Source organism: Spea bombifrons, chromosome 11 (assembly GCF_027358695.1).
Source record: "Spea bombifrons isolate aSpeBom1 chromosome 11, aSpeBom1.2.pri, whole genome shotgun sequence".
NCBI lineage: Eukaryota > Metazoa > Chordata > Amphibia > Anura > Pelobatidae > Spea > Spea bombifrons.
In genome coordinates this window covers 22,273,789-22,287,132 of record NC_071097.1, presented here as the reverse complement: position 1 = coordinate 22,287,132, position 13,344 = coordinate 22,273,789, and the positions used below count along the sequence as shown (strand labels likewise).

General features: G+C 37.7%; 1 protein-coding gene across 23 annotated transcripts in view; it reads right to left on the bottom strand.

Moving 5' to 3' along the window:
• The window catches only part of ANK3 (ankyrin 3), a 223,452-nt gene that overhangs the window by 53,793 nt on the left and 156,315 nt on the right, over nt 1–13,344 (bottom strand). For 15 of the 23 annotated variants that reach the window (XM_053450103.1, XM_053450106.1, XM_053450100.1 and 12 more), the window contains 5 exons: nt 11,482–11,580; nt 10,770–10,868; nt 9,016–9,111; nt 7,958–8,030; nt 7,254–7,316 (listed from right to left, as the gene is read on the bottom strand). In XM_053450103.1, the coding sequence (XP_053306078.1) occupies nt 7,254–7,316; nt 7,958–8,030; nt 9,016–9,111; nt 10,770–10,868; nt 11,482–11,580 (430 nt within the window). Of the gene's footprint in view, nt 1–3,260; nt 3,762–7,253; nt 7,317–7,957; nt 8,031–9,015; nt 9,112–10,769; nt 10,869–11,481; nt 11,581–13,344 lie in introns of those variants that run through there. The other 8 variants (XM_053450107.1, XM_053450109.1, XM_053450111.1 and 5 more) reach the window with 2 other exon arrangements.

Genomic DNA, 13,344 nt, shown 5'->3' with positions numbered 1-13,344 from the left:
AAAAAAGGCCATATACCCTACAGTACAGTAAAGGAGTTTATTTAATAGATCCAACTTAATTACCCATTATGAATGGCAACCCCAGTGGAAATGGGAAAAGTAGCTGCTTAGAATAAGTAACTAAGTCACAGAGATGACATGTTGGCGTCACCTCAACTCTCTTGTAGCTCATGGAGTAGTGAATAAAATATTTTCACGTTTGAGAAAAACAAGCTAGATGTAACTTTTGACCAACGGGACAAATAGTAAAAATCACAGAGAAAATCATATACGTAATCATTAAAGGGACATAAAATTTAAATGGAAGCACGTAGGAGAACACAGGCAATGAGCATTACAAACCGTGGATGTAGAATGGAGATGAAGAATGAAATTACGCATTTTTTGTTCCTGATTAAGGATGACATTTAGTGCCGTGTTTACTAGATAAAGACTGACCAAAGTTCATCGATTTTTACTGTCTGTGTAAATCTGTCATAACCCAGTGTGACAATTCTTTGCAAACATGGAAAAACATGAGCAACATCTTCAAAAACTTTACTCCCTTTCACCCAAAAGGGCTTAATCAGCTCATCAGGTCCACCGCCAAGTATCAAGGCAGATGGATCTTTGGTAATAAAGACAGAGCGTCTCATTAAGGAAGGACAGTGTAATTGTATGCGCTCTACGGTGTCTGCATTGGAATTACAAATACAACGTGGCACGTGTGCACCTCGCAGGACGGCTGCAAAGCGCCCTCTTAATTATAGCTTGGATCAAAAATATAGGAAGGGTTATAACCAGACAGGAGAGTGATGCGTGTCTCTTTCCCCGGGCTCTCTCATGATTTACAGGTATATACTGTACACACACACACACACACACACACACACAACACAATTCAAAAGTTTGGGGTCACTTAGAAGATAGAACATTTTGCTCATTAAAATATCATGAAACGGTAAAAGACATTGCTAATGTTGTAAATGGTTACTGTAGCTGCAACCGCTGATTTTTAATGGAATATTTTCATAGGCGTACAGAGGCTCTTTATCACTCCCATCACTCCCATGTTCCAATGGCACGCTGTGTTCGCTAATTCAGGTTTAAATTTAGAAAACCCCTTTGAAATTATGTTAGCGCGGCTAGAGATGTCCTTGTTTTCCATGAAAACATCTAAGTGGCCCCAAACCTTTGAGTGGTAACGTATAAGAATCATACTGCAAGAGATGAGTATTTGAAATAATGTGTTTAACAAACAGAAGTCCAAATGTAAAATCCTATACACATCACAAGATATACCAAATCATATATATAAAGTATATATACAACATACAATATATATTCTGATAGGAAGGCAGCTACTCCTCTTACAGAAGATTTACTCCTGGGACTGTTTCAGCTGGTAGCAGGAGAACTCATTTAATAAAGGGGAATTATATTTACCTGGATATATACTGTATATATGTGACCTACAAGTGCTGCCCTGCTCAATGTGGGATAACTGAGTAACTGATTCCCTTCTGCGAGGTTATACTTATACATGTGCCTGGGTGGTACTTTGCACGCAATGGTCAGCAACACATGAAATGTATTCACTCTGAGCAGCTGGCTCTTTATTTTTGATGGCGATGTCATAAAACTGGCAGATAAAAAAACATTTGGCCCATCTAGTCTGTCCATTTTTCCTGATGATGAGACCCAGACCTTAACCAGTCCTTGGTCTGATCTTAGATTCAGTATAGCCCTGTTGGCTATCCTAAGCCTCTACCACTTTTGCTGGCAGGCTGTTCCACTTATTCTCTGCCATTCTCTGCCATAAAGTAAACAATTGTCATTGAACGTTTAAAATTCTCTTTTCCCATATGTTTTCTTTAACGCATTAAAATACTGTATTTTCTGGACTACAACTCACTAATTTTGGATATATATATATAACACACAACCCAATGCCAATGTTCAGTCTACAAACACAATATGAAAGAACATTGGGGTTATTAATTTAAGTGGACAAAACAAGCACAGACTGTGAACTAAGTCTGGCTTTCAAAGTGGTCCTATCACCATAGCAACCAGTGGAATGTCCCTGCTGATTGGACCATTCTTCTGGATGTTCCGCTGACAAAGTTACTTTAAAAGACAATGTTCATTCTAAATAACTCCTAGTATGTATGAATGAACGTATCATGAAGAGACATCTGTATCATCGCTTTAAAACACCGCCATATATTGATAGAAGTAGTATGTAAACAAAATATCTTATTATTATTCTCAGTATCAGTCCATATACGTTATATGTATATATACACTGTATATATATATTGGAGTGTCGATGTACATTTACAAATGAATGAGCACCTTTATACTTTGGAAACAAGACCTCCAAGGGTGGCTTTTCACATGTAGGGGCAGATATTCATGTCTGGGGGGAGGATATTGGCTATAAAAAGAATTCTCACAGTGCATTTGACGGTTAATAAATAATTATCATTTGCTGGTTTTGCACTGGGAGAGTGAACGGCGTTCTCTCCCCGCTCTTCCAATTATGACATAAATGTTACCGACGCGTAAACACGCGCACAAAAAAATTATTATTATTATTACGGTCCCCCCACCCCGGGGTATAGTAAGATGACATTTTCAATAAATGTAATGGCATTAAATAGCCCAGCGCTCATATTTTTAATAAACGACAAGACACTGCTGCTTAGAACCAAGCACGAAATCATTTTAACAAACAGGCCCCAAATATTGCGGCGAAAAACCGCAATGGGAAAAGTGACCATAAAAGGGTTAACTAGAGCTTGGAAGCGCAGGCACAACTCAGGTTACAGCCTTCCAGCAATGACACAGGTCCGCAACCTTTATCTGTCCTGCACATAATTGTTTTTTCCACTGCAGGTAAAGCAAAGTTCAGGGAACTGAACATAAATGTCTCTCTTTTACAGCCTTTCATTACCTTTCTACAAGAAAGTGGTAGTTAATTCAACCCCCACCTCCCCCCCACACAGTCCTTTCATGGCATAGAATTTCCATTCACTTAAAATCAGGAAGCCGCAGATGGACTCTGTGTTTAACAAACCAGTAATAACATAAAAATACATTGTTGCACAAGTATCCGCAACTATAAGTATATACGAAAATATATTGAAAATCTCCAGATCGTCTCTCTGCCTCGCCCTATTTATTTTAGGAAACCCATTTAAAAATCCTGGAGCGCCTCTTCTGTAACTCACCCAAGCGAGATCAACGAATCAAATAAACAACTTTAAATATCTTACTTGTTATGAGAGCCATTTTTTTTTAAGCAGTGGAATACGCAAAGTTATTATTTGTTTTTTTTCCCACAAAATAAACGTTTCCAGAAATTCTTTGTAGTCCTTAAGCGGTGAATTAAAATGAATCCAAAGCAGCACAAAAAAGCAAATTAATCCTGGTGGGTGATGTTAACCCTCGCTTGCGACAACCGATATATTCCAGACATGGCAATCTGTTCTTGTACTTCCTTAAAGATTCCTCCGAGTCCCTTTAAACCGTGTGAAATATAAAAGAAAGCGGGACAGAAAAAAGTAGACAGTTCCAGTCATTTGAAGCGTAAAGTCTGATCCCCCGTTCTAACTAAACACGCTTCCATTTAATGCTATTTCCGACAGGGATTCAAACTTCTTCAGTGAACTTCGGTGGCCAGTGAATGGCTGTAAAAGAGAAAGCTTCAAGTATTTGTATGTAAATAAGGCTCTGCTAGGGGGTGTGCTTTTTTAAAGTAACATGAGCCCTGAAGGTGCAGTCCCACTGTGTGTGCAGGGAGACACTCGCTGGACAGACAAGCCCTGTGAAAGGAAAGCTTTTCCTTTTCTTTTCATTCACGGCTATTGTTTAGGAAGCGCGCTGCTATTATGCGGGTTCAGGAGACGGCTGGAAATCAGTGGAAAATACTATACAGCAAAAAGAAATTCAGTGCACAGAATACCGATACCAATCAAATATATTGTGTATGTTTACATCAGCTGAACTACAACAACCCCAGTAAAGAAGAATACATATTAAAGTACTTTATGTTTTCCTCTTATTTTTTTATATTTAGAAATAAACTATAAAGTAAGATCATTATTGTTTTTTCTTTTATATGTAATATATGTGTTTTGCAGAATCTAGACCCTTGTTCTTTCATTTGGATCTGCTTGCTTTTAAGCCAGGGTTAATTGTGCTCTTGATAATGTGTCTTTGTCTCATGTATAGGAAACTTAACCTAGATTTCCTACCCCCTGCATCTTGCCGAATGGTAGAAAATACTAAAGTAGGAATACACTTAAACAAATAATAAACGTATATAAGAGAAAAAAATATGCCTTCTGTTAATACAGATTTCTTAGAAGCCTAAAAACACCAGCTTCCTTTAACTTGCAGAGTGGAAATGCAATTGTTCAGCAATATAACACAATCTAGAGGATATATAACAGCAGAGAGATAAATACATACACTTTACATTATTGTATTCAGAAATTTACATGGTAAAGCACTAATAACGATTAAAGAGACAGTCCTACAAAAGAATAATGCATGTTAAAGTACTTTATGAGAAAAAAGGTATAAAAAGTAGAGAGGATTCTTGCCACTGGTTGGCAGTTGGAAGTGCTTTCCATGCATGTGATGGGGGTCTGCGCAGACCCCCACCTACAGCATTCACCAGCTTGCTCTGTAGCTGACCGGTGGTAACTATATCAGGTACAGAGCTGAACACATCTCCTGTGCAGAAAATAGCTGGGAATGGGGTAAATGCAAATGGGAGGATTCTGCCCCCCCCATGCATTTGGAAGGTGCACATCGTGGAAATTTAAAGGGACTGCTCAGCACTATTAAAGTGCATATGATAGCTACTAGCTACAGTGCCCTCTTAATAACATGGGTGGGCTCTTTTTTGGTCTTTTTAGACATTACAGGCTATGAAAGGAGAATTTAAATGCATTTTTAAAATGGTTCAGAATTTGTTTTTTCAGACAACCACATATTACTCATTTTATGTGTCCTAGCTGTGTTATCCTGACCCGATCTACTAGACAAACTCCCTGACTCCTTATCATACTGATTTGCCGTAAACAATAAAATGGCTCAGTCTTAATCACTCAGCCAGACACTCTGACTCAAATGAAAATCTATGGAGGAAAAGGTTTGATAGTACAAGCGGGCCTTCATTAGCGATTCCATAAGGAATCATCTCATTGTATGTCAACCAAAAATCACAGGATTCCAGATCTGCAAAAAACAATGAAACCAGGCCATTTTGAACACGCTAGGCTACATGCCTTTATACAGCAATGTATTTAATGTTCAAGGACAAAAATAATTTCTCCCTGGGGCTTCACCTTTAATATTGTTTAACCTGTATTTCTAACCTTTACCTTTTAACTGTCAATCCAGATGTGTCAATGTGAAAAGTCTGGTGCTCACCGGCTGGAGCATGTCCTCCTGCAGGGTATTCGTATGCTGTCAATAAACTGAACGTTCATCGCTGCATAGCTCTTTTAACGTTAGCAAACTAAAAATCATTTATTTATAGCACAAAGTGTATTTAGTGGAACTTTTCCAGTTTAACCTTGTTTATGCTGCAGTTACTGAACATTTTAGGTTGTTGTGAATTTTACTTTCAACACCATGTTTACCAAAGAGCTAAGAAATGTAAATACAAGTTTTATTTCAGAACTTTATTTCTGCCCAAGGCAAAAATGTGAATAAGTGTACCACATCTAATAAACACTACCCGGCCATGGCACAGCAGTTCATGCTGTATTAAAGTAACACTGGGAAGTTAGATGGCTCCTGAGGTCAAATATAACCACAGATGTTTTGGGGTGTGTACCCCTTTATCATTACACATTGATAAAAGGGTACACTCTCCAATACGTTTGTAGTCTTGTCACTTCTGCTCTTGATTTATTTAATTAAACGTAGTGTCCATGTGCACTTTTTTGTTACTTGCAATATGTTTTTCACCAAAAGGGATTAGTGGTGACCAGTGCCTATGGTTGCACTAAATATATGTATATATATGTTTAATCTAGTTAACTATTTACTAAGTCAACCTAGTTGGTTAGCCTGTTTGACTTATTCTGGTTTCAAAAAGTTCCAGAATAACACTAGTCCAGCTGGTTTTGCTGAGCTGGTGCTCCCTTTTCAACTCAACTGACATACTCAACTTGGCGTTCAGCTGTTTCTGAAATCCAACTTTCTGTGCATTCCATTACTCCATAACTCTACGCATAGTAGGATTTCTTTTTGAAATGTAATTTCATTACACAAAATTCAACCCAAACATAAGTCAATAAGCCACGTAATATCTACATAGTATGTTTTGCCTGTAAATCTGTAGAAATTTGTTATAGTCTAAAAATCAATATATACTGGCCATGAGCGTTAAAGGGAACAGACTTAAGTAAAAGAGATTGTTTGTGGACCAGATCTCTACTCACTTACAGATATTTTTTCATGTAAGCCTCCAGGGAGATAGAAATGGAGGAAAGCAGCTGAACACTATGGCATGACCTTTGTTGGCAAAGGTACGGTATCATCCTACAGGACCTGTTGTACCACATGTGAGGCACAAGACGAAGTCCACCCTGGGTTACAATGTATATTCTCAAAACAATGTTACAGAGCAATACAAAGTTCCATGAGATTTATCTCAAATGCTCAACCCATGTTAATGTCATCACACATCACCTACTGTGAAAGAACAGTAATAACACCCATCATTTGGCCAGCACATAGCACACTTAGGGTTAGAAAACTAGGTTAATGTATTAGTTTCAGAACATAACAACAATTTAAGCTGTCACAAGTTAGAAGTCTTAGAGGAAACATGTAACTTGGACCTCTAACTTTACAAGTAAGTGCCATGATCTTAAGTCTATTGAGCATTATTTGATTACATACAGTACTTGCTGTTTTGGTCACATGCTATTTATAACATCACAAAACCAGCAAACCCACAATGTTAAGAAATATGGCTTTCCAAGACACAGTAGTTTAGAAAACAGATGCGGTATGCCTGGATTATGTCCCTATTATATCTGTGATGAAGCACCCCTAGCAGCTACTACCTCTCAACGGAGGCATGTTGAATCTTTTTTGGACTGATATCAGATTTAACCCTATTGGCATGCAAAGCCATTCTCTAAAATTCATAGTAACTATATATGATTTGGCCTTAGTCTTGTACATTAGAGTCCAGAATTACTAAGAAGTAGTTAGTTTAATTCATTGTAAAACACAAGTACCTTCATCACCTTCTGACATATACTCAGCATCACTGAGAATTTCTGGCAAATTTGCTCTACGAACTGTGTAATTCAAGTAAATACATGTTGTGAATAAAGTGATTTACATGGAACAGAAATAGCTAAACACTTGTTCGTATTGAAAATAAGGTTACAGTTTATAGGCAAAGCTTGGGTCACTAAAAGCTAAACAGGATGCATATATACCATGACGGACCCAATCGACATACCATTTGCAAGGACCTTTTGTGATCATACTTGGTGGTAAGGTATAAAATGACAGATTAGAACCATTTGGCCCACGTAGTCTGGTATGGTAACTAACTCTTTAGCTAGTCTGTAAAGAATTTTGAGACATCTACACGTTACCATCACCTACAATCAAATATTATTTATATTTTGAAGGCCTCTTGTATTTTTCGACCTTGTGTTGTTAATGGGACAAAGTTAATACCGGTATATAGCTTTGAGACCAAAAGCTTATATGATATTACATCATATTCTACGCTGGCCCGATTAAAGGTATGGATTCCATCTTGTCATAGATTAATACGCCTATATCCAGTTATTAATTATAATGTACAATTTATTTGCCTGTAAAATCTAACTACACATTCTAGAATTTCATGGGAAAAATCTGGATATCCTCTTTAACAGTAAACATATAAACTGACAAACGGGAAGGATATACATGAGTTCCATACCTTCATCATCAGACATGTCCAAAACTTCATTCATTGTTTCCGGCACATTCATTTTGTGTTTCTCAGTTACCATCTGTTAAAATAAAAAAAATACAAAACATCACTTCCTGTGTTAGTTCTATAATAAAACAAGCCAAACATGACAGCAGTGCAATAAGAATTCTTCATGATTACATGTGTTGTGCGAGTGAGGCCTACAACGTGCCAAAAAGAAAAACAGCTGGAACTCACTTACATGTTCTAACAGTTTATATTATGAAGAGAAAATCTATGTTTTCTCATTTGCTCCATATTACGGAAAAAGCACAGGATTACATTAATCCTCACAAGCCGTATCCTTGGTGGAGTTACATTTTGGGAAATAGTTTTTCCAATATTTAGATCACTTGCCATTTAACCATGAATGTAAAGCCATGTAGCCCAACTATAAAAGAGGAGTAAGGCAGGTTTATTGGACTGTAAGCTCTATTTGGTCTATAAAATGTGAAGGTCTATTGTACTTTCTGTTTTAATATCTGTATAGCAAACATATGCCCTCTGTAGTGGAATGCCAACTTTAAAGGGCTGGTATCATATAAATAATATATTTCATACATACGTCCTTTCTTAGGCAGTAGAGTACGTGGTGGTACTGGGAAATATTATTCTAGGTTTCTGATTATATGAATTTAATACTGGATACATCTAGAATATGATTGTCCAACCTTTTAACTCCAATGGAATGAGATTCTCTTGCCAATGATGTATCTTGGCTGGGCGCTGCTCTAGGCCTGACCCGGGACAGCACGCCAACAACCTCTCACCACTCTCCAGGCGTGCTGCATTGAAAAGATGCTCACCGCAGAGTAAGTTGAGTATGGAGACATTCATCTATAATGTATATGGGCTGGTTATAAAGGAGATTTGCCACACTGGCCCACAAAGCATTGGTGCACCAGGCAGCCTAATCTCCTTTGCCCCCTGGAACTGTACCCCTAGGCCTAGGCCAGAATACCTCTCTGTATCTGGTTTCTGTACTGCCTCACATCACAAGAATTAGTCTCATTGAGTTTACTCACAACTGTAGTCAAGGTCTCTTCGGTCACCACCTTCAGAGTGTCCACCACAGAAATATAGCCCAGTCGCCGAGCAATAGCCAAGGCTGTGTTACCGTTCTATTAAAACAAGAAAACAGTGAATTAACACACTTCGTAAATATTCTGTAATATCCACTGTTACATGCTCCTCCAATACTGGGCTTTATATCAGAGAACCTAATGTGGAGCTTCCACTGCCGGGAATAGTCTGCAAACTCAAGCAATACTCAAGGGAGAAAAAACAGCAAATCACTGCTTTATAAGGTGCCTGTCGGATCCAAACGTCTTTTTCAATGGACTACTGGATTCATTTTTAAAGATAAATCTATCACAAGTAAATGGAGAGCAATCCTCCCACAGAACAGATACATTTCCATTAAAATTAGAGTTAAAAAAAATTATACATTTTATTATACATTTATTGAATCGGGGAACCTGTAATGTTAACTAAACTGCATCTAACGTGGAACACTGGCAGCCTGAAGAATCAGCATTCAACAGACATTCATTATTTGTTTTCATAAGGAGAACTCATTATTATTATTATAGGGTACTAGCATACTTTTATACACTAGACATTATAATGTACCTCTTCTTAAATAGGTGTTCAGTGACTAGTATAGCTAAAAACTCGACTACCAATAAAACCGACACTGACACCTCTACCCCACAGCCAGTACCATTGCATCAAAAGAATCATAAGCACATACAGGCTATTTAATTTTACATTTCTTTTTACTAAAAGAACAGAGAACCAGGGTTATGCCCGCTAGATAAATGTACTCACATTTATGCATGTACAGATTCATACAATAAGAAATGTATATTAATATATTAAAAACACAAAACTATCCATAAAAGATTAAAAAAAAGTATATGAGTGTCAACTGAGCACAAAACAAGGAAAGAGAAAAAAAAATGCATAAATGAAATACTGTTTTATGGAAACATTAGAAAAGGAATTTAAGAATATCTTTTAAGTTAATTGCTTAATAATAAAATTTCGGAAACTTCAATAAATCTGTTTTTAATTTCCAAATGCCTCCAAGGTTAAGGGTACAGCTTTTATGGAGGATCATCCTATATCCAAACCAGTAGCGTAATTGCCTGTATTACATCTGTGTGCTGCAGTTCTAGATATGCTTGTAATGTGCTTGCAAATTTACAAGTATACCTTCCAGATGTGTAAAGACCTGGGTAGCGAGTAAAGTAAGTCTGGGTACAGATGTTCCAGGAAATATTACAATTATTAAAAGTTTCTATTTACTTCTTGGCTAAACATCATTTCATTAATGCCATGCACATTTGAACACATCCCATAATCTACAATTAAATGTCGAAGTATTATTATTTTTGTTATTATTAATAATTAATTTACGTATCGCCAACATATTGCACAATTCTATATTTGTATGACTTGTGTCACCTATCCTATACTCTTCACATTGCCTATGGGCACTTCAATACTTGGTAACTTCCAACATGGAAAGGAAATTGGTAGTAAGGATGTTGCTAGTCAGGATCATTCTATGGATATATGGATGGATGAAATTGTTAAAGAAACACTGATTTTCCAATTTTAGGGAAGCCACAAACGCAGGTAAGTGTATCAATAGTTTCAACCACTTGTGTCCCACCGGCAGAATATTTTTTATTTCATAAAGGAGGCACGTTTTCAGTGTTTGTCCTTGTATGTAAATGTGAGCCTAAATTCCTAAATAATATAAAATACTTACCACAGTGACTTCATTCGGAGATGCACCATGGTGGAGCAGAACGTTAATGATATGAGTATGTCCCTGCTGGGCTGCCTGATGCAGAGGTGTATATCCATTCTACAAATAAAAATAAGAATATTCTCAATGCATACGAATGTTACTAGAACCTCTAAGCTGTTAGTTAAAGTTAAAAATATAAAAAAATAATGAATACAAAAATATTTAGTATAAAGTGGCTTTAGTAATGTTTTAGTTATTATTATTATTACATTAGTATTTGTATACAAAATAGTTAAAACACTGTGTACATATGAAAATGGCCATATACAGGGGCAGGCTGGCATCTACATGCAAAATAACACAGCAAACAAAAATTTGAATTATGGGCACGATAACCAATACTGTCCAACACTCAGTAACCTAAAAACCCATGCTGGGAACACCAAAATCAAAAGAACTACTTCTAGGCCCACAATCAAAATAGTTAAGACTTCCACATGTGTGGTGTGAAAACCCAGTGACCATTTTTTTAGATTATGAGCCCAAGTGGTAACTACCCCATTAAGCACCCCACTCACGGGGGTCTTCCAGTCCAGCTATGGCTGTATGCCTTTAAATACACCTTACTTTGAGAAGCAATTTGAATTATATCCAGGTTGCAGGTAAAATGACGTGGCCTCTGTTCCTCAATTCAGTCACCCTTTCATTGAAATAAGAAAACATAACTCACCTTGGTTTTGGCGTTCACTTTAGCTCCATGCTGTAGCAGGAAATTCACCATTTTTACATTTCCATAATGGCTTGCAACATGTAATGGGGTATAACCCATCTGTAACAAAATAAAACAAGAGATACTTTTAGATTTTCCGATGCTGTGGACCCATTAACAGAGCTACAAGTGGCCCGATATTTAACACCCATAGGGTAAGATCACAGATATAAGGAAAGCTCCGCATGCAACGTACACATCACGCTCAAGGTGAGGCCTTAACAAATTTTGTTGCCAAGACTCACCAGACGATTCACGCGACTGCATCAGAGGACATACTGGAATATTTCTACTGCCCAGGTCAGGGTTATTTTCCACATAACGCTGACTTGACTAGAACATTGTAATTTAATCATTATGATAGTATGCTTTTTTGCAAGCCGCTCTTTACGTTCTGAGAGTATTCACATTTTTTTCACTCGTTTTGCCCATCACCACTGCTGCTTGCACCATTTTACACTGGTGAAAAGATGTGCGCCATTCTTCAACTTTGTAAAGGGAAATATGACTTCTCTCTAATCGAGTGTACCTATGAATGTGCTCAAAGTGGGATTCCTTTTACCATATGGCAAACATGCTTACTTGGGGGAACATTTTATTTTGTTAGATCCATAGATATCCATATCCACAAATACTGCCAAATTCGTCCTAAAGAAAATGGTCCAAATAAGTTTGTGATACGTTTAGCAGACGATCAAAGAAAAAAAATTGAATTGTATAACATTTCAGGACCCCATAGGTTCTATAATCATATAGAAGTGAAACATGCTCTCTGCTCTAAATACCTTAACCCATTACTACATACACCGATCAGCCGTGACATTATGACCACCTGCCTAATATTGTGTAGGTACCCCTTTTGCCACCAAAACAGCCCTGACCTGTCAAGGTGTGGACGCTACTAAACCTCTGAAGGTGTGCTGGGGTATCTGCACCAAGATGTTAGCAGCAGATCCTTAGGTCCTGTAAGTTACGAGCCGTGGCCTCCATGGATGCATCCTGGTGCTATGTGTTCTCCAGGTAAGCGACGCACACGTAACCGCCCATCCACGTGATGTAAAAGAAATTGTGATTCATCAGACCAGGCCACCTTCTTCCATTGCTCCCTGGTCCGGTTCTTATGCTCACGTGCTCATTGGAGGCACTTTCAGCAGTGACTGACTGGTCTGTGGGTACACAGCCCCATACACAGCAAACTGCGATGCACTGTGTGTTCTGACACCTTTCTAAAAGGACCAGCATTAACTTTTGTCAGCAATTTGAGCTACAGTAGCTTGTCTGTTAGATTTGTCCACATGGGCCAGCCTCAAGCACCCCCCGTGCATCAATGAGCCTTGGCCAACCATGATCCTGTTACCGGTTCACTGCTTTTCCTTCCTTGGACCACTTTTGACAGGTAGTGACCGCTGCAGACCGGGAACACCCCGACAAGAGCTGTAGTTTCGGAGATGCTCCGACCCAGTCATCCAGTGTTTCCTGTTTCTAAAACATCAACTTTGAGGACAAAATGTTTACTTTCTGCCTAATATATCCCACCCACAGGTGTCATGATAACAAGACTATCAGTGTTATTCATTTCATCTGTCAGTGGTCATAATGTTATGGCTGACAAGTGTAAGTAGGGCACTATAGATAATCAACGTTTGATCCTTCAAAGTAAAAAAAAGTAAAAAAAATATATATATATTAGCCACCATAACTACACTGCAATTCTCTTTTTAATAAGAGGAGGAAAAATATATATTTTTCATCTCCATTAAAATGTGCATACCCCCATTTAATTATTAACCCCGTTTCTATTCTTTTATGTTTTTTCTTATACTT